Source organism: Puntigrus tetrazona, chromosome 3 (assembly GCF_018831695.1).
Source record: "Puntigrus tetrazona isolate hp1 chromosome 3, ASM1883169v1, whole genome shotgun sequence".
In the NCBI taxonomy this organism is placed as follows: Eukaryota; Metazoa; Chordata; class Actinopteri; order Cypriniformes; family Cyprinidae; genus Puntigrus; species Puntigrus tetrazona.
The window spans coordinates 23,988,070-24,011,208 of NC_056701.1; the positions used below are offsets into that span (position 1 = coordinate 23,988,070).

General features: G+C 38.4%; 1 protein-coding gene across 1 annotated transcript in view; it reads right to left on the reverse strand.

Annotated features, from left to right (window-relative positions):
* Window positions 1–1,507: 1,507 nt before the first annotated feature.
* ntn1b (netrin 1b) overlaps window positions 1,508–23,139 on the reverse strand; it is a 46,090-nt gene continuing 24,458 nt past the window's right edge. The window contains 4 exon segments of the mRNA XM_043235830.1: window positions 1,508–2,130; window positions 11,366–11,440; window positions 15,903–15,956; window positions 17,934–18,083. Coding sequence (XP_043091765.1) covers window positions 1,808–2,130; window positions 11,366–11,440; window positions 15,903–15,956; window positions 17,934–18,083 — 602 coding nt within the window. The 3' untranslated portion in view covers window positions 1,508–1,807.

Below are 23,139 nucleotides of genomic sequence, written 5' to 3' on the forward strand. Positions count from 1 at the left end.
ATACAACTATACAAAAACAGTAGAGCATATCACCTTAGTAAAGTACCAGAACAAAGAAAGGTCCCACGTAAGTGATAACACAGAACGTTGTTTCTTTAGATAGTAAGAGCCATTTTTATCTGATTTATTTTGGCTGTGAAACATTGCGCTAGCATACACTGGAAAATACAGACCATTCAGGCCTGTTTTTTATCTTATATCCTCCATCACTTTATCACTTCAGCAATGACGTACATAATATCTCAAATTTAGTATCTAGAACATTATAATTTCACAAAAGTCTTAATGGCTTTGATTTTTGTCACTCTTCGTGATGTTTTGACTTCTACATCTGTGGAAGTCTTTGTAAATATTGTAAGATTATGCTTATTATAATTGTGACCTTCATTTTTAACAGTGAAAATAGAACTTGATCAATAAAGTAAAAAAAAAAAAAAAAAAAAAAAATTTAAATCATAAATTGGTTAAAAATAATACTCTATTTTTATAACTAAACTCAAACTACAGCTAGTTATGGAACGGAAAGTAGAGTTCACACTTTAAAGATCACCACAGTTAATATCAAAGGCCAAAACTGTCGGCATAGCAAATAAACATTATGATCTCATTATGATGTCATGCCATTTTGAACCAATCACGATTCTTCTGAACAGCAACAGTGAGGTATTGTCAAAAGATACTGAGAAGAAAGTAACGTAAAGGATGCTATGTGTCATTTTGGCAAGTATCAGATCTTATTTTTATTTTTTACTTTTTTATGATTCTATCATAATCACGCAACCGCTACCTTTTGAAATCGAAGTACAGTACCGTGGGGCCCAAAATGCTTTTATTTAGCTTTTTTATGATAGTGATAATATTTTGAGTTGGAAATTTGTATTTTATTGACTTGATTCTTGGAAATTTCTACTCAGAAGGCGGGGCAATGGTTTTTGAGACCATTTTTAGTTACATTTGAAGAATGATAAATATTTTGTCCTTGGAATGCATCTTTGTTTTACATTGTTAAAACACTATAACGTTCTGTTTTAAATCCATATTATCAGTAGCTATGCTTCCATCCAAAACCGCAAATTTAACTTATGCGCAAAACGAGAATATCGCATCGAGCATCCAATGAGCCCAAGAAAACAAAGTCATTTTATATGACAGTTATACAGAAATACTTGGACAGACATTTCAGAATGACGACACCAACAAAAGTTATTCGACTTTTTCAATGAGCATGGTGGAAATTATTCCGTTAATGTGTTTCCTTCATAGCTTATGTGCATCTTTTCTTATTGGATATAAAGTTTATCCTGCTTTTTTTTAATGTGCGTCTTAGTGTTTCCATCCAGCGGTTTTTTTTTATGCAATATTCCAAAATGCGCATAAAAATTGTTGGACGGAAACACAGCTAGTGTGCCCCCCAGAGTTTTGGACCCCACTGATTGTACTTTGACATGTCGACCGCCAGCAAACTTCTTCACTTAGATAAACTGACTCAGTAGCTTGTTTCTTTTTTTTTTTTTATCTTTTGTGGAAAAAGACAGAAATCATAGAGACACCAGAAAGGTTCACACATAAACGACTTTACATATACGTATACTTAATAGTAGGTGCAAATTCTGCAAAATTGAAGATATGAAAAAATAAAATCTTGATGGGAAAAAAACAAACAAAAAAAAAAAAACGCTAAACAACGGAAGGCAAAACTGCACAACTGGTTGTCCTTCACCACAGTTCTGATCAATCGTCAATCAATCTGCTCGAAGCTGCTCGGGACATTATTTTTCTTTTCTTCTCTGCTGATCTCTATGTTTCTCTAGCACTTGCCCCTCTTGTCACGCTGCTGGAATTTCCTGAGCCGACGGGCCCACAGGTCCTTCCACGGGATGAGCAGGCTGCCCTTGTCCGCCACCACCCCGTTCTGACCGCGGGAGTCCTCAACGTCGGAGCCCATCAGCAGATACTTCCGGCCCGCTTTGATTTTGGGGCATTTGCAGGCCACGTCTTTAGCGCGCACCCACAGGAGCTGGTCTCCTCTGCGGATGCGATGTCCGCCCTGCTTATAGACCGAGATGATATTGATGGTGAATTTCCACCATTCACCCGCCTTATCTCCTTTTAGCACGTGAACCTGGACAGCTGCGGAGAAAACAGATTAAAAAACGTTAGAGCAGGAAAGATGGATAGATAGATGATAGTGTGTGCGAATGTGTTTATATATATATATATATATATATATATATATATATATATATATATATTAGTGATTTAAAATGATTAATCACATCCAAAATTATAGTTTTTGTTTATATTATATATTCACGAGTACTGTGTATATTTATTATAAGTATATAAATAGACAAATACAGTATATATTTAGAAAATATTTTCATTTATACATTTATTTTTATTTGTATTTAAATATATACGTGCATGTGACTGTATGTACGTATGTATATATATATATATTTATATTTATATATAATGAATATTATTGTTATTGTTGTTTTTCTAAATTGACACTATTATTGAATTATTAAATGACTTCTCTTTTTTTCCATTAAAATAACCACAGTGTAAGTTTCCATAGAAACTCCTTCCTTCCATCTCCTGATAAAACGGAAAATCAGAGACCAACCCATTCCGTTCTCTTCATTATCTTTTGTGTGAAACTTTTGTAACTTTAAGACGTTTATCTGAGCACCACCCATAGAAAAGAAAAAAAAAGCACAACTGAAATCTCTTTAGTAACCTGTTTCTCCTAGTCAGCAATGCAAGCGATTTATCTCTTTTAAAACTATTTTATAGGTCAAAAAAAGTAATTTTACTTTATATTAATTTTATTAATTTCATTTCATTCTTCGTTTTTATGTAAACGTTGTTTTAATTAACCTTAATATGAAAAAAAGTGTAAACGTATAATTGAGATCATATACTAAAACATCCTATTGGATATCATATAAGCATAAAAATTTGTAATAACAATCTGAATAATCCTTCAAAATCCTAAAACTTTGAAAGGTTTACATAAAAAAAAAAATCTGATTTTTCTCAGTCTTCCTGACACAGTTCAGTAACAACGATGCAAATGTTAAAGGTCTGAAATCAGATGTTAAGGTCCATGTGGTAACCGCTAACAAACGCAGAGATCCCTGCGGGTCACACCATTTTAACTATCATCAGACTCGCAGATTTCGAGCTAATCTGTACTTGACGTGAAGTGGTTTCACACGGGGAGGACGCCCAGAGGGAGAAAAAAAACTGCTCTATTACACATTTAGCGCAGAGCCGGTGCGTAACGGCGAGGCATGGCTGTGCCGCCCTGAAACCCTCGCTCACACACACTCACACACACACACACACACACACACAAACACACGTCCTGCGGCCAGTAACCCATGAACCAGTGGCACGTCATGTTTAAGAAATATGCCATTACAGCATTGTGTGAAAATGACACAGGAAGTGCTCTTTCTTTCCTAGAGCTCTTTCTTTTTCGCTCTTGAATGTGAACACTCTCTTTAGAGAGGGAGGCAAGGATCGCCCCGATCGCTGAAAGGAATGTCCCAATTGAGCAGCAGGGGGGGAGGCTGTGAGCAAATTGCACCCAATTTGAGAGAACGCACTCCCACAGGCCCGCCATTCATCGCCTGTGTTTCTCTGGGCCGGAGCCCGCTTCGCCATCCAAATAACAAGAGATAAAAAGAAAAGAAGGGTGTGCGGAGGGTAGCGCGGCCCAGTGAGGAGGGGGGCCGCTGTTTATCATCCCAGCCACAGAGAAGGTGGCAGAAGAATGGCGGATGTGTTTGGAGCTCATGAGCTATCTGAGCCCGGCCGGCGTGAGAATCCTGCTCCGGGTCTCGCTCTTGACCTGCTCTCGCTCCTCCACGGCGGAGACGGCAGCGAGCGAGAAAAACGGACTCAAAATGTGCCGTTGGGCTCCTTTGAAGCAGTTGAAAACAACCGCTTTGACTTGTTAGCCGTGGTTTGCGGATTGGTGCTCATGTGTGTGTGTGCCGCCGCATAGCTCGTCCCGGGATAGAAATAAGTTTTGTTCATGATTCAGAAAGCAAACCACCCAGAACACCTGAGCAACCGTTTTACAACCACCTAGCCACAATCTGGCAACCACTCAGAAAACGTTAACCTGGATTAACTATTTTAAAATAACATAATTTACTCAACCATTCTTCTTCCCTGATTTACGTCGTCCGCCATTTTGGGGAGTACTTTAGAACGTATTTGACGTAATAAGCGTTGTTTATGCTTAGACATATTTGCTTCATGTTCACCATCCTAGATAATCACACTCAACTTCATGTGATGAATTAGGTCAAAAGTAATCTAAAAGTAATCCAAAACGAGTCAGATTAGCTAATATGGCTATTCCAGGCTACTGTATTTTGCTAACTACAGTTTTCATCCTGTACTGTAATTTGTAATCAGCAGCAGACTGCAATTTCTAAGTAATCTACCCAGCACTGCTTGTCAAACACCCAGAGCACTGCAATGCCCCGGCAACCACAAAGAATATGTTAGCAACCACATAGCAGAATACTGGCAACTGCTGTACGGTAGCAACTACATAGCAACAACTGCACACAATACATTAGGAACCACAATGCATCGTGTATATTGCATACGTTGTATAACCTTTGAACGAACACAAGGAAAACCAACCTGCACGCTTAGAGCTGAAAATATATTAAAAGTGATGTCACCACTGTTTGTTTTGCACGTATGAAGTGTGGTATATTGAGAATGTGTTACTGTAATATTTCAAATCTTTCCCCTCTCTCTGTGTGATGCTTTAATGCTGTGATCTCTGGCATCGCTTTCATTAAACCCTGCCAAACGGGCACAATTCCTGTCTGAATGCAGCCCTGAGCCACAGATACACGCCGTGCGGGTGGCAAACACTTTCCAGACTTCGTCCAGGTATTGAGAAAGACTCCCGGCGAGTTTTTTTTTTCCTCTGAAAATGTTTTGTTCGTACATGCTAGCGGGTTAACTTCGTCTCTGCCCACGTTACAGCTGTAGAGAGGAAACTGGACAGAGAAAGGCGACTTCTTTAACAGACAGTTTCTCCTAGTACGCAATGACTTTAAATGGAGAATCTGCTGATTTTTAAAAAAAAAAAAAAAGACCCTGGTAAACTCAAGGTGAGGGTCTCTTTGGAGCCTCAGACAGAGAGGTTTACAAAGATACCGGATGAGAAGTAATCACGCAAAATGAAAACGACAGATCCACGTCAGATTCAGCAGCAGCAGCTCTTAAAGTAATAGCAGCCAAATAGCATCGTAACCCTGCTGCTGTGATGTCTGTTAATCAAAGGAAAAAACTCAAAATCTATCACTTTTGTAGCTTTAAGGACTAATATGTTTTACGTAGAATTCAGTGATGGGAATAACGGCGTTATATTTTTTTCAAGTAAACGTGTAATCAAACAAATTACTGTTCCCCCGTTACAATGGCGTTACCGTTACTGACAACAGCATGCGGCGTTATCGTACTTTACCACAGGCTCAGTTCGTCTTAATGGACGCGCAGTGTCACGTACCTATATTTGACGTACCATCAACTCTAGCGCGAAGCTCTACTTTGACACAGACAAAGAGAGACAGAGTGAGAGGGTCTCAACTGACGCGTGCGTAAACGATATTCTTTGTTGTATTTTCCTTTGGAGTTCCTTTGGAATTCTCCAGCTTTTAAGAACTTTCTCTGGTAATGGGCGGAACTAATGCACTAACCAGAGCCGTTTAGAAACAGAGCTGCGACTCTCCCACAGGCTTCCATAGGAACCGAGGAATGCGTGTCTTGGAGCGGCCAATAGATCCAAACGACCAATAGTTCCAGCACCGAGGACCATTCACGCATGCTCGCCAGGATGTTGAAGAAATTACAGCACTTTTTGGCATTTTAATGAATTAGTTTGCCTCCCGGAAATCTGGCCACTAGTTGTATTCAATGTGACGTGTGTTACAGTTAATGAGAAGAGAAACACCTCGATATACCTCGTCATATTTGTACGTTTTTTGAGTTTCATTGAAGACTGCCGTTTAAAGGAATAAAAGAAAGAGTTTCCCTGAATGCAGTCGGTGCCCTTGTGTTTATTGAATGTTAATTACAATTTTTATTGGGTTAAATGACATATTTGTTCAGCTATTTTAACATTCACTTGATACATAAATGTCATAAAATAAAACTGAGATGCGAGTAAAATGATACTTTTTAAACTCAGCAGCTAAACATTAAGCGTTTGATAAGGTTTTCAGGCAAAACATAAATAAATAAATAAGCTATTATGACCGCTTTATGTAAGTTATATTTATTTAACAACCATGTAGTGTGTTAAACCATGGCATACCAAACATCTCTAATTTGCACTAAAGAAAAATTTTCTTCTATTTTAACCCTAAACACTAAGCTAATTTAATGAGTTAATTAGTTACTTTTATAATGTTGTAAATCAGTTACTAACTCAGTTAATATTTGTGGGAAGTAACTATACACTCTTGATAACTTCATTCAATTTGTGTATGCTTATACTTGCTAAAGGGCTTATGAAGATTGTTTTAAGTTGATTTAAATTATGGCCTGGTTTCACAGACAGGGCTTAGGTTAAGATAGGATTATGCCATAGTTCAATTAGGACATTAGTTATAGTTAAAGTTATTTTATAAACATGCTGGTGTGCATCTTAAGACAAAACAAAGTGACAGTTTTAAGATCAGTCATTGCAATTGTGATTAAAAAAGTTTCTTTATGAAACAGCACTATTTTGAATTTCTTTTTCCAGTTTTCATTTAAGCCTCATTGAATTTTCATCCGTTTTTAAAGATGAGTAATTTAATCAACAACAACTAATTATTCAATATCAGCTCAAAAAATTGTCATATCATTCCTCGAGTCACCTTCAAAAACAAAATAAACAAAATAATCAAAATAATAAAGCTGCTATGATTTTTTACAAATAATTTTTTGTGCTTACATAATGTTTGTATGTCTTTGTATGTCTATCGTATCTGCTTATATCTTTTTGTGTTTTTATTATTATTATTATTTTTAAATACTTTTATAGCTATTTACTCTTAGAGCATTTCAGCAGTTCTGTCATTTATTTCTCTAAACATATTTAAGTTAACAAAAGTTGATATAAACTCAATTAAACGTGTTTAAACAAATGAAAATGAACGAGACTCCAGTAAGTCTGAAGAGAGTCAGTGAGCAACGTGAGCAAATTTGGATTGAATTTTCATGTCTTAGCATGAATTATTGTACTCATATTGTACTCAAATGACAAAAAACTTTAATCTGCTGTGGTCTGACATGCCATCCATCCGACATTAGTTTAAAACACTGTTGTTAAACGTTTAAAATTTGTATGAATGCTGCGTATGAACATTTGCATTTAAAAAAAAATATATTTCACACAGCAGGGGAGTTGAGATGCACAAGTGAAGACAACAAACTGATAAAAAATAATGTAAATAAACTCTCCGAAACGTTCCTAAAATACACAAACAGATGTCTAAACGTTAGATTGCAACAGTTTCCACTTTTGTACTACGCGACATAAAAACCTGCTATATCATGGTGATAATAACATAGAATAAATAGCTATGCACAGTACAATGAGACTACGTTAAAGCGCCTGTTTAATCTGCCGAGTTAAACCCTCTTTTGCATGAGGCCACACGGCACAGGCCAGCAAAGCCATCCGTCTCCAAAACTCCATTAGATCGGCTGAATGGGATGAGACCACTTTTCTTCTCCCGTCATGACAATGTGAAGAGAAAGAGCTAGAAGGTGAGGGATTTCTCTCCTGATTGAGAGTGGGAAGAGAAATGAATTTAAAAAGAGGAAGAGGCCCACAGATTTGCCAGGTGTCCCGCTGGTTTTCAGTGTCCGGGGCCAGTGTGCTGGAACACGAGCCGCACGCGGTACACAAGCAGGCCTCTAATCTAATTAGTGCGCCTGATTAGCACACTGAAGCTCCTGCGAGCTCCCCGCTGGGACGCCCTACGCCCAGACGCTTACGCCGGGGCACTGACTGCTGCTTGCTCCGTGCGTGTGTGTGTGTGTGGGGCAATGCTAAGGAGCTCCGCACGCACACACACACACACACACACACACACACGGTTCTTTGATTCATTGTCATTCTCCCCCCACCCAAGAGTAGGAGAATGCGCCCCTTTCAGGCCGCTGTCTCCGTAGTGACGGCAAACAAAAGCGGATCAATGGGGAGTATTTCTTTCTCGCCTCGCCTCTGTGTCTGTCTCATCCATCCAGCGCTGGGCAGATTTAAACTTTTAAGCGACGGAGAGCTGGATGCCACAGCTCTACCCGTTAATGTCCTGTGGGTTTTGATATGAGCATTCGCTGCCATTGCAATAACCTTTGTCCGGCATCTTTGTTATATAAGTCGTATTGTGTTTTCCTAATATACATTTTTGTGGAAACTGTGATGCAAAAATATAGGGTAACTTTTGGATCAGTTCCTTAGAACACATCAGAACGTAACACTTTAAAATAGGGTTCAGTTTGTTAACCGTATTTAACCGCATTAACATTAACTAACATTGCGCAGTTTTCTACGGTAGGCTGTTTATTCTTTGTTACCCGTTGTTAGCTGGGGTCCATTAAATACAGCTGTTTAGATACAACTATTGATTTTATTAACGCCAAAATTAATTAATAAGATTGTATTTTTAGCCCTATCTTGCAGCAGTTACAGTACATATTTCCGAGGTCGCTAACTCTGCACAAATTTTTTTATTTATTAATTTTACTTATTTATTTCAGGCAGCTTTTTTTTTTACAGCATGGAATAATCATATAAATATTTTTCCGGATGGATAATGTGACACAGAAGATGATGCCGGAATAATTAAAATTAAAAAAAAAGTATTTTTACTGTCGTTTTAAGCTCCGATTTAAATGCGCAGAAAAATAAAAACCATGGGGTCTCTCTGACACGTAGGGGCCATTAGCCCTTTCATACTCCCCACCCGACCAGATTTATACTGCAGTCGGCTCAGTCAGTGTTACCCGTCCTACATAACCCCAACATGATGAACGACTTCCCTACGAGAACAACCTCCGAGTATGAACACTTGTGGCTAAGAGTGAAAAACGAATGAAACTTAATATCACGGCCTGAACGATAGCGGCTACAGATGACCAGCAATGTCATTAATAGCTCCTTCTCCCGCTTTCTCTGCTAGATTTTATTGTTCTGCTAGTCTGAGCGGTTTCGAATCGATCGTGGATATTATCTGTATTAATATTATCAGCTTCGCCCCGGGGCATGCCTAAAAAATGTTTTGGAAAGCAGAGAGGGATTGTAAATGAGTCATCTCAAGTAATGAGCAGCAAGAGATGTTAATATAGATAAGGTGCTACTGATTAATGAGGAAATTGCACTTCAGATGGCCTGCGTGCGTGGGATAAATTGGACACCTGTGCATCTAGAACTTTAATTCTCTTTGCAGCGGTTTTCTTCGCAAAGTCACATTTCGGCGTGCGCTAAATGCACCCTATACGCCCGTGTCTGAAAATCTGGAAAGTTTTATCGAAGCCTCGAAATAAATAAAGTTGCCTCTCACCATTTTTAGGTTAAATGGGCAAACGAGCACGTTAAAAACTTTGCACAGATGTTTTTTGCTTCAATCCAGCGAAGATCAAGATGCTCTTTGGATCATTTTTCAAATCATTTTTGCTCGCAGGCTTTGTTGATCATTTGTACCAATTCATACGAATCGACAAATCGTAAAACACCTACGATTTAGCAAAAACTGTAGGAGTTTGTATGAGTGAGCTCGTAAAGAGATCGGGCTGGAAAATCATGTTCATTTTTTAATTTCACTTTAAACTGCTCATTTTAATTGTTATGCTAATCATACGGAACGTTATTGAAATAAATGGGGGAAATGGTACTCAATTTAAAAAATATATATGTATTTCTCGTGGTCTGAAGACTTTTAGAGCTCATTGTAATGTACTTTAAGCAACAGGCAAGCAATATTTTCCATATTAATCTGGAATTGAGCCAAAAACAGGCAGCGATGTAATTTAAAACCTAATTTTTGGTTTCCAGAAGAACCTTTCAGTGAACAGTTCTTAAAAGAACAAATGTTCTTAGAGCGAAGAACATCTAAACAAGCTTTTGAGTAACAGATAAATACATAACAGATGCCAATACAGAACCTGTATTTTTACACACTATGTTCAGTTATATTTTTTCCTGTTTAGAAACATTGCTTATGTTAGAAACTTCATTGTCTTTTTGTTCTTTCTCTCTGGCGGTGTTTTCGAGCAGAGTCGGTTGGGTTCTCGCTCTTGGACGCCGCACATCTCAGATGTGTTTCCAGACTTGAGGCCAGTCAGGGATGAGTTTATGATATCACACTGTGAAATCAAACATCTTTCTCTCCACTCTGCAGACAGCCAGAGGACCTGCGCGCAGTCGAACACAGATTCTGCTTCTGACGCGCATTTGCATTTATACTGCACCCTGACAGTAAAGAACTACAACACGTGTACTTTACATGTGCACTTTCATTTCATAAATACAGTTATCAAAGAATTAATTACATTTAAAAGCCTATTTATCATAGAATGATGAAAAAAATGCCACGGATTCCTCCAAAAATATGAAGCGGCACAAGTGCTTTCCTAATTAATAATAATAATAATAATAAATGTTTCTTGAGCAGCAAATATAACAATGACTTCTGAAGGATTATGTGATACAGGACAATGAAGTAATGATACCGAAAATTCAGCTTTGCATAAAATTAAATTTTAACTTAGTTCTTTTAAATTGTAATAATATTTCACAATATTACTGTTTTGATTTTTAATTTTAATTGGTGAGCATTATTCGGTTATTTAGTTAAATTCATGAAACTGCAAAGATTTTTTTTTTTTATAATAATTTTCTAATATGTTTCTCATATGTGGTATTCATTTCTCAAAGAAGACGATAAAAACCTGCGTGGAGCACATTTTTAAGAATCCGGCTATCTGCTGTCCCACTTCTAACCTTAAAACCCATAACTGCATTCTTGAAGTCCGTTATTATATTAACTATATTAGTATTTAAACCTGTGAAATCTCTCTTTCAACAGGAACCAGCTGTCCCCTTTGTCCTCTAGATGCTGCGAGGCACTTTGAGCGTGTCCATCTGGAGAAACCTGCTGGGTTCACACGCTTTGATGCTATAACATAAACCTTTAGCCTCTGAATAAGCTGTCAGCACTACGAGAGAGGGGCACACATAAAGAGAGAGATAGAAAAGACGTAGGAGAGGAAGACGTCTAGTGACGTGAAGTGAAAAGGAAGCAGGCGTTTCTCAATAGGAGCTACTTACCGAAATCTTTTTTGCAGTATTTTTTCATGGTGACCTTCATCTTGCCCTTGGGGGTCTTACAGTGGGAGTCGCAGTCTGAGGAAGATAACAGACAGACAGCTTGTGAAATCTGCGTGAAATTACAAAAGCAGTTTGGCAGATGTGGAGGAGGAAAACCTGAGGTGGCAAAAAATGGCATTTTTTAAAATATATTTGCATTGGAACATGCATTTTTTGCATTGGAACATTTATCAAACCTCAAACCTCTGAGATCAAAGGAGACTACTTAAAATGCATAGACATGTCAGCTGTCACTCTATATTTCCCAAAAATATGTTTTAGTGAGACGATATTTAAATGTTTTATGATCAAAGCACTGTAGTTTTTATCGTAAGGCAAAATATACAATGAGAGGTTAACAAATAAACATTTCGGTTACACTTTGTTTAGGGTTACTTGCTTGTAATAGTGCATGATTTATTATTATTATAATAGCAAGTACACCTTAAAATAACGTTAACAACATTTCTCAAATGCCTGTTATATCATATTTGTATCATAAACTCATGGTGATTTTTCAACAAAAAATATAATCAATAAACCAATGTTGCTTTTGTCCAGCAGCCGTTTGTTTTAAAATATTACAAACAATATAAAAGTTATTAAAAGCATGAAGATTTAAAAGACATGAGAAACATGACGGTGATGGTTCACTTATTGAGTGCCTGATTTTTTTCTTTAGATGAACACAAGCAAAGATTTTGAGTCTGTATAATGCAGGACCTCTACAGAAACCACACGAAGTGAACACGACAGTCAAGTTTAATATAGTAGTATTTCTGATCTTCTTACATATGCCTCTGTTTCTTAACAGAGGTTGTATTCACATTTTCACTGTAGTTTTAAGTGTCACTTTTGGATACCTTCCCAAACTTACGTCATACAAAGAGAGATGGTTTAGACCTTAGTTTGTGTTTATCAGATAAATGAAAGTCCTTTGATTGTTATAGCTGCACTTGATATGTGTTTGTTTGCTTTCTCCCTTTAACCAAACTTCTGTATGTCTGTCAGAAATAATTTGATATTTTTAATACCTGAGCATGAATTTAAAGTTGTACTTTTACGCAAGTATGATTTTGTCCAGATACGTTTAATTGACTTTTACTGAGTTTCTTCGCTTTCACTTAAGTAAAATGTTTGGGTACTTTTTACACTTCTGGTAACCCATGAACAATAGGTTTTGAGCCCAATTTTTGCTCACACTGATAACTGAGAGGCCTTAGAAATGTGCATATCATAGGATTTAGGGTAATCAAAAATGGACGACATACAAAGTGGACAACATATATCACAAAATATCAAACCACGTGACATTTAAAAGAGGTTTATGCAACAATCAATGTCCCGTTCGCAAAGCAAACTCTGGGACTAATTCAAAATAACAGCAAAAAGCATAATTTCTTTGCGGATTCCACTTGTTTGGCATTATATTGTCTAATGCAATAACACTGACTCACTTTTAGGTGTGACTCAAGTGTCCAGATGGTTTTGAGGCCGCTGCTTCATTCGCACGTTTAAAGAGAGTCACGTTAGACCTAATTAAGACTTAATGGCTATTTAATCATTTAATCTTTTCTTCACTTCACCCAGTCATTTTCTCACCCTAATTATCAGCGCCTCCCCATATCCCCCCACTTACTCAGCGATGTCAGGGCAGGGGGGGTTCACAGGTCATTCAAACTTCATTCAGACGCAGAACACCCCCGTCACAATGCCCACAATAGCCAACCCTCATTTAACCGCTGCTTTCCACGTATAAACCATGATTTATAGCTCTAGCGCTCAGCGGATCTATTCGACACCGCCGTGGAGATTTCAAGTTAGCCCGGGGAGCCCCTTCAACGCCAGCCACCTTCTGGACCCAAACCAGAGCGCTGTCTCGGCTCTCCCGACGCAAACCGAAACCCGAGAGCCCCTCGTAGCTCGCAGCTACTTTAACGCAATAACCGCGCGATTTCTGGCCCGCTGGAAGAGATGGGAGCGAGAAGACCTTTCAGCTTTCGCCTGAATATGGACAAACTTCATTATTTTCTCCGGCCCTCTGTCCAATCCACCCTTTTCATGTCCCTTTATATTCCGTCTGAATGCGGTTACCTGGGCAACGGCGAAGCAGAAGAGAACCACCAACCCGAATGAAAAAAAAAAAAAAAAAAAGTTTGAAGGGGGAAAGAAAAAAGGGGGGTTGAGGGCTAGAAGAGCGAGATGTCTGGCAGCTTTGGGGGGGGGTGGTGGTAACACAAAAAGGTGGTGCGCAGAATTAGGATGTGAAGGACCGTTGGGGGGAGAGCTGGAGGCAAGGAGTGAGAAAAAGTGGCGTCCCAAAAAAAGTAAATGATTCTGGCGAGTCCATATCAGCCACGCCTGATTTCCATGTAAATGCATGAACGGAGGACGGGACGGCTTTTGTGTGGCGACGGCCCTTGTCCGCCTCATCCTGCCTCTCTTTGATAAGGCTGGGCGGACACTAGGCAAGCGGCACAATGCCTGACGCTGCCCCTTACACCCACGTCCCCTCCATAATGGACGTCCCCTGCAGAGGGACAAATGTCTGCTTAATAGAGTCCCTGAAGCACAACTGTGCTGCTCCTCTAACACCGGACTGTCCTCACAGTAAACTACAGCAGGGGGTTAAACTTAGTGCCGTCAAAAGATTCATCGCAAATTTTCAACACTCATATATTATGTAAATAGGACAGTTTACTTCGGATGTGATTATTCGTGATTAATCGTTTGACAGCACTACTTACTGTGAAATAGGCTTTGGCGCCTTTTTATGATAAAATATATCATTTTAATATTAATAATTCAAATTTTTAACATATTCTACGTGAAACTTATTCTTTTCCAAAGTTTGCAGCCAGAATGTTTTGAAAGTCTCAAGCCTGCATTTTTTTGGTCACACTGTGATGGCAAATGTCGAAAACAGTTGCTTAAGGGTTTTTGATGACTATAAAGTTTAAAATAGCATTTTTTGAAACAGAAAATACATTGAAATTTTTTAAAAATATATTTTTAGACAATTTTAATTTATATAATTTATTTATTTTAATTTATTTATAAATTTAGTATAATATATATATATATATATATATATATATATATATATATATATATATATAATATTTAAATTTGTATGTAACATTTTAAAAAGTTAATGTGGGAAAAACAACTGACTCGACACAAGCCAGACCCAAAATCATGTCTCCCAGATGCAGAATAACTGCCACAGATGTACATATGAAATTATTGTTTAATAATAATTATTGCTCAAACAAAATTGGGACCGGATTGCCGCAGACCATATTAGAACGTGCATGTCACAATGGCCACCACAACTGCGCTAACCGGGGGAAATGTAATTGCTCTTAGCGAAAGATCCGAGCGCTGATAGAAGCCAGAAAGCGTTCAGCAGCTGAGTTTGGCTCCATGGGACGGCTGCACGTCACAGGCGTTACTCCCACAGCGCAGACAGTGATCGGGCAGTCTGGGTAATTGAGTATGAATGAAAGTACAAGGGTGTGTTCTCCCTCACGGCACAGCACTGCGAGAGTGTGACGGGAAAGCAAACGCATTCAAATGAAGCATGTAATCAGATTAGGGTCCCAGCCAGTTTCGATGCTGACTGAGACAGAGCGAGCGGAGAAGGAAAGCCATGGCTCATGTTGATATCCTCCTGATTAAGAAAACCTCACGCTGATCCACCGCTGCATTTTTATGGCTCTGTTTTGGCAATGCTGTAAAATCGGCGTGCTGGTGGGGTTTATCGTGTGATATTGACACAGGTGGCAAATAAATACATAAATGTGCATGAAAGATTGATTAGATTTGTTTTGGCATGACATGAGAGACAAACTAACACAGAGACTTTGTTTCCTGTGACATTATACTAACAACTGGAAGTCCAATTACTATATTCCTATTTAATAATATTTTACATTTAAATTCCAGTTTGTTTCTTTTCTTTAGGTATTAAACATGTATTTATTTATTGTTTTCTTTTTCCACTTTCCACTTTTGACAGATATTTTTTGGTAGATATTTAGACCCTGTGAATTTTAGAATTTATACTATTAATTATGAAACGTTGAATTAGTGCATTTGCTTTTTTTTTTGTACTAACATTGTTTTGTGTTGGTTTTCATGAGGACACAAAATGTGATTTTTTGCACGTGAACTAGCAGCATTAAGGGCCGTCTGCTTAATATCTTTATTTTGATGGGTCCATGACATACCACATACTGACTATCGGAAACTTTTCAAGCATATGTCGAGTATGTGTTATTCTGCTAACCCTAAACCTACCCTTACGGTCTACTCTGAGAGTTAGCAGACATGTAAGTGGACTATCGTAATAAAGTGTAACCGAATGTTTGAATCACATCGCAAAAAATCACAAGCAAAATGCTAATTTGTCTTTGCAATATCTCCCCATATAGAGCTGCACATACGCCTCACTGAGCGAATGTGAAGCTCCTGAAAGGTTTTCTTTTCTTCTCACCTGTGGGCTCTTCTGAACTGCTGTAGGTGGCTGTGGGTGCAGCAACAGGAATCTCTGCAACAAACAGTCAAGAACAAACGATCAAAACCTCACGGACGAACTGCTTTCAACGAACACATCTGCATTTACATCAGGTTTATTACGCGAAGATGTGGCAGTGTCGGTTTTAATGGCTTTCGCCTGCGCCCTTCTTTTAGGCGCTCTGCTGTCAGATATACGCCGATGGGGGACGGGGGCTTGTTAAAATGCGCGGTTGGCAAAAAGTGTGATGTCGCAAAAAATTTAATATCAGGCTATTAAAACAAAAGCACGTCGTATCACGAAATATACGAGAAACCGAATATTTTCCACTCAATTGCCGGGGCTCATTCATTCTCTCCAGGTTTAACAGCACATTTGTTACCTACCCTGAGAAATTAAGGGAAATCTGGTTTCTCGGGGATCGGGGGTTTCGTTTGTCTACGCGAATTCTTGCCAAGCGAATCTGAATGGCTTCGTGTGTACAGTCGCTTTTGTCAGCGCTCCAGATAAATCTTTATTTCCATGTCATCGGTTACTGCATAATAGAAGCGGTTCACATTAATAGGCGAGCATTGTATTGCGCTCCCAGCCAGTATCTTATCGAGAAATGCCAGCTGCCGTGTGGGCCTGTCCTTAATCGCCACAGAGACGTCTGCTGCCTTGTTGATACTGCCAATAAACATATCACCCATCATGCCCCTGGAGCAGGCTGCGAGATTTATGAGTTGAAAGGCCGTCAGCGAGGTTCAGGGCAGACTAGGTCATGTCAGCCAGGGCTTTATGGTCTGTTTGACTTAGCGGAGAGGCAATCAGCAAATGTCCATCCAAGGAAATAATGGAACAGGGACCGATACGGAAATTAAATGGGCGGGGCCATGAAATCATGAATAATAATAGGTGTTTATGCAGAATTTCTTGGGAGTGTTATTATTGATGTCTCTGTGGGTGGTAATGGGTCAACGAGTCATGCTGGACCACCTCATTTAGCTCAAGAATGATTTTTGAATAACAGATTATTATTTGCGCTTTTGTATCAACCATTTTGTGTCGCTGTGTTATTTATTTAGAGGTCACCCTCATTTTTCAAGAGGCAGAGGAGGGTATTCAGTGTGCGTCAGTACCGTTTTCGGACTAATGTGTCTGAAAATGGCTTTTTGTTTAGTTGTGGTAAGTGTTTTTATTAGTATTTTCATGTTTGATTGTATAGTAGGAGGTGTAGCATTTATTCTGTGGTACTCTGATAGATATGAATAAATATTTTAGACAAAAATACACTTATTATTTTTTAACCACAACCAAGAAATACAAAGGTGTTTTACTTAGAATGAGGAATTAAGGTTTTAAGAATTAAGGATTGCACAAATTAGGACAGAAAATATTGATTTGGCTAATAATTATTCACCAGCAGTGGCTTATATTTTTTTATAAGTTTCATCAGGCAGTTGTATATTGTGTATTGTATATGTCTATTGGACTATTGTATATTTATGCGGGCTTTCTTATTTCTTGTTGATTATAATTTAACATACACACCTGTCCAAAAAGTTCGGAGTTAGTAAGATTTGTAATTTTTTCCCCTTTTCTTTTATTCTCTTATGCTCACCCAGGATGCATTTATTTGATCAAAAATAAAACAGTATAATATTATGAACAATTTTTTCCGATTCAAACTGTTTAAAATGCAATTTGGTACTGTGATGCAAAGCTGTATTTTCAGCACTATTTAATGTGACATGATCTTCAGAAATCATTATTAATATTTTTGTGAAAAGCATGATATTTTTTCAGAATTTTTCAGACAACATTGAAATATGTATAATTTGTAACATCATGAATGTCTTTATTGTGACTTTTATCGAATATAATGCATCCCGCTAAACAAAAGTATTGATTAAAATAAATAAATCTCACTGACCCCAATCAGAAGTGCAATTAAATTACTAATTTTAAAACACCAAGAATTTACACACAATCCTTAATAAAGAGAAAAAGAAGCCAGGTGAGTCTTACTGATGCAGGGGGCGATGGGTGATCTGCTTTGCTGGTATCCTTTAGCGCAGCGGTTGCAGGTGATGCCAGTCACGCCATCTTTACACGGGCACTGTCCGGTCGTCTGGTTACAGGTCTTACCAGCTGCACCAACCGGATGACAATCACAGGCTGAAGAGAAAACACAAAACCAAAGGTTACTACTTCAGTGCTGTAATCCCTAGATCTAGTTACTGAGCAAGTATACTGGATACCGATTCAGTTGCTGCTCTGTTTAAATCAGATTCGGCTTTTAAGTTTAAAACAAATGGCATGCGTTCGAGAATCAGACTACACAAGTCGACATGTATGTTGTTGATTCAATAACCAGATTGTTTTGATTTACAGCGAACCAGCTAATAGGAGGTTTCACAGATCACTGACTTTATTACGTCGCATGCACAATGCAGACTACAAACTGATCAAATATCATTTCTTTTGCTGTGGCGGTGAAGATTTCGCAGCAGGTTAGTGCAAAGTTATGCACCTTAAAGTGATATTAAAGGGTTAGTTCAATCCAGAATGAAAATTCTATCATTAATTACTAACCTTCATTCAACTTCAGAACACAAATGAAGATATTTTTGGTGAATTCTGAGAGCCATCTGACCCTGTTCACTACTTTTCTAGACCTGGATCATTTCTAGTTGTGTTTTTATATATGGGGGGAATCTAAGATAGCTCTTAGATTTCATCAAAAAATGTCTTAATTTGTCTTCTGAAGATCAACAAAGGTCGTACAGCCAACTTGAGGGTGAGTAATTAATGACAGAATTTTCATTTTGGGGTGAACTAACTCTTTAAGTCTGGAACTTTACTTTGTCATATCACAAACTGGAAACTTCTGTTTGAAATTAGTTTGTGGAGTTTCAAGAATAGTTATTGCCCACACCTGTGTGTGTGTGTGTGTGTGTGTGTGTGTGTGTGTGTGAGTGCAAACAGTGCCTGGGTCCTGTCCAGACTACTTCCACGTGAGGGTGTAAGTCTATATGGAAATAAAGGATTCCCGCTGTATGGAAGCAACAGATACCTGGCGTGTGTCTGCGTGTGTTAATTCTTCTCGTCATCCGACATAGCGCTGTCATATGTGGAGGCCACGCACCGTCTGATCAAGTTTCAAACGTAAAGTCATTTGGCCAAGCGTAACCCTTGCAAAAAAAGGCTGAATAACGTTCCTCTTAATGACGGAACGGCGCGTACTTCAAAGGTGCTCTGGCTGAGCTGTTAGTCGGGACGATCACACGTTAAAATGTGAGAACTTCTTTGTGCGCTCGCGCTGCCAAACGTTTACCATAAAGCTGCTTGTTTGAAGTCTCAACTCAACTCTTCCCTTCAGCCATTTTTTTATGATGCCAGGGATTCATTTGGAAATTATATGAATATGTGGTCTAGCCGCAGTAAGAGCTCAAAGCTCTTGGGACTAAAAAAAGTTGATGAATATTAGAAGTCACTTCTTGAATTAATAACAAAGGCAATTGTTTGTCTCAGATTTATTTTTTCCCCTGGAGAAGCTGAACACAGTTATAATAGGGCCAGAACAGAAATGGTTGTTCTGAAGAGACTAGTCATTGCTCCGTTAATCATTTGCCATTTTTCGTTTCTGTCTGCAAGTTTTATGTAGCCTCATAAGTAACTGATTAGTAACATACTGTAGGTATTAACTTTTCATAGTGTACCACACAAATAGCTGTCTGTCTGCTTGTCCATTTATTTGTCTGTCTGACTATCAACCCATCTGTCCGTCTGTCCATTTGTTCATCTGTCTGTCTGCCCGTTCATCTGTCCGTCTGTCCATCCGTACGTCTGTCTGTCTGTCCATCTGTTTGTCCATCTGTCTGTCTGTCCATCTGTCTGTCTGCCAGTCTGTCCATCTGTCTGTATGTCTGTTTGTTTATCTGTCTGTCCATCTGTCTGTCTGTCCGTTTATTCATCTGTCTGTCCGTCTGTCTGTCTGTCCATCTGTCTGTCTGTCCGTTTGTTCATTTGTCTGTCTGTCTGTCCGTTTGTTCATCTGTCTGTCTCTCCGTCTGTCTATCTGTTTGTCTATCTGTCCATCTATCCATTTGTTCATCTGTCTGTCTGTCTGTCTGTCCATCTCTCTGTTTGTTTATCTGTCTGTCCGTCTGTCTGTCTGTCTGTCTGTCTGTCCATCCGTCTTTCTGTTTTTCTGTCCATCTATTTTTTTGTCTGGGCTCCATCTATCCATTTATGTATGTAATTGTCTGTCTGTTTATCCATTCATCTATGTTTCTGTCTACCTATTCACCTATCTGTTTGTAAGGCCTGTAAACCTTTTTTTTATTTCTAACAAATTCAGATCTAGCTAACATTTCAACTTCAGAGACTATTTGACGTCAGAAAACTGGCCGTAGAAGGCATTTCGAAAAACATTTTGGAATGCAAAGGCAGGTAAAATATATATATAGCATATCAGTAAATCATTTGCACTGATACTTCAGCTGGCTAATACACGGCAGAAGGTTTGTAGATATGATGCTTTGAGAACAGAAAACTATTTTGATAACAGATGTTTTAATTGGATTGGTTTGCTATTTCCTCTTATGATGATTTAGCTGATGTTAAAAAAATGCTACACAAAGTGGTGGGATGCTTTGAATTTCAATGCCCACTTAACATTCGGTAAAAAGCAGCTACAGTTCTGCACTTGAGCCACCCACCAACCAGCCCACTGCCTGCTGAATTACGACACCACTCTTACGCCTTCACAGACGACCCTACAACTCTACAGCACATAATCTAAACCAGAGCTACTAATAATTCAGCAGTAGTAAGAAGAGATGCTGGGGAAATGAGTGTGGAGCAATGCGGCATGGACTGTAAGTTCTCATGGCTGTTGAAAACCCCTCTCCATGTTTAAAGGAACAGTTCACCCAAAAATGTAAATTCTGTCATCATTTGTTCACACTTATGCCGTTCCAAATATGACTTTTTCTTCAGTTTAGTTTTTTTTTCCAGACCACACATTTCCATGCAATTACAGTGAATAAGGACTAAGCTTTTTAGGCTTTAAAAAGGATGCAAAAGCACAATAATAGGAGTCCAAATTACATAAACTATATTCTATATATGCAGTCATAATAATAATAATAACCCTGCAGAGGGAAATCAGTAAAATTGGATCAAAAAAGATTAGTCTGATTCGTGAGCTATACATTTAGACCTGTTTTGTGAAATCAAATGGTTCATTGAAAAGATCAGACTCATATAAATGATTTGTTTATAAATCAGATAAGACAGTCTGCTACTTTCTTTAAAAAAGTTGCCTTAGATTGGATTTTTACTTCTATTAAGTTAACTTTTAATGACATATTTTTAGAATAATAAAAATACAGCAAACAAGCCATTATGCTACATAGCAGCTAATGTGCTTCCTGCTCAACATTCAAATATATGACTAAAGCTTGCTGTAGAGGTTGTAGTGGGCTTCCAAAGCCCTCCACCTTCCCTAGCTCCACCTGTATAGATCCGCTCTGGGGTGATCATGAATACTATTGGTTTAATGCACATGTGTTATATGTGTGCAGCAGTTTTCTTACTCTCAGCAGCATGTTTGCCAAGACCTAACGCATTAACATGCTAACCCCTCCAAAACTTATCACAATAGAAATGTATTTAATTAAATTGCAGCCTTTGCAATCTGATAATCACACTAAGTCGTACAGCGATATTGGGTTTATTTGGATTAATCAAACAATGATATATGGGTGAATAAATAATGAGAGGATTTTTATATTTTTAGAGGAACTATTACTTTAAGTGCAAAGGTGAGAGAAAGAAATTGCACCGTTCTTGTGGGTGACGTGGTATTTACACTACAATCAATGAGGCATGAAGTTGTTAATCTACAATATATAGCATGAGGTGTTCCAGACTGCCACTGACAACGGATCTGGTTTGGGGTCTGATTTGTCTTAGTAGGTGCTCTGTCACCTTATTTACAAGTGATATTCGTTTCTTTTCCAAACGACCCCCTGTAGTATTTTCAAAAGCTGGCACAGTGTTGCGTTTCCTGTCCAAAGCAAGCGCAATGAGATGGTTGGCTGACATGAACAATAAATACGGCAGTCGGCTAGATGACGTCGCAATGTTGAGGAGTTCGTCACCTGAGACGAGTGAAGCAATCATCTTGACAAAGGTGACTGGAATTCCTCAGCATTTCCCAAACAAGCTTCGACTGTACCGGCCATTAACTGTATGTTAAGGCTACTTTTGTAAAACTAGAAATGCTTGGCCTCCCAGCATCCCATATATAGCCTGAGTAAATGTTTTGGCTGGCAGAGGAAAGCTGTTGAAACCCTCCCCTGAATCAGATGCATTCCTCATGCGATAATACACAGCAATGTCAATGAAACTTGGGCAGTGTTTGCCATCCATCACATCTGCGCTTTGGAACATGACAGTGCGCAAAAAATGAAGCTGCCCCGGTGATTGGGTTAGCAGCCTCTCATATCAATTATGCTGCGGTTTGTTGTAGCTTTCAGTCCGTCAAACCTCCGGGTCTGCGAGAGTCAGATGAGAATACAAGTTATCTTGGCTTGAAGGTGGGAAGTATGCAATTGCACAGAATGTTTTGTGAGTGAATGGAGTATGGGAACACGGGGGAATGACATTGTGAAATTCATCTGCGAACCAACAGTGGATAAAATTCATGCGTTTAAAACTTGAGAGCCGTCTCAGTAGGTGTTATTTCAGATGGCTGTGTAAGACATAATGTTTCATGTTTTCTAAGAAAAGCATTATATATGCATTTAACGGCAAACTTCTTTCAGCTGTACGCTAATCTTTAAGAAATGTTTCTCCCTTCATGCCCACAATCAGGCTCTGTTAGAAAACACAGTGAGTGGCAAGAGACTTATTTGAAACGTTCTAGCGAAGTGCATGCGAGATTTGACTCACAATTCATTCAAACCGATATTGCAACAATAAAATTATTTTTATAGACTAATGTCATTTTGGAAATTCTGAGATTATAACCCAATTCCGGTTATACCTATTAGTCGCTTATTAACATGAATGTTACTAATGTAACCCATTTATTTGTGCTAATCAGGCAAATTAAGAATTTATTAAGGGAAAAGTTGTGGTTAATAGTTAACAAGCGTTACCTATTCTAAAGTGTTACCCACATTTCTGTTTTTTTCTGCCACAGAATAAAAACTAAAACAGT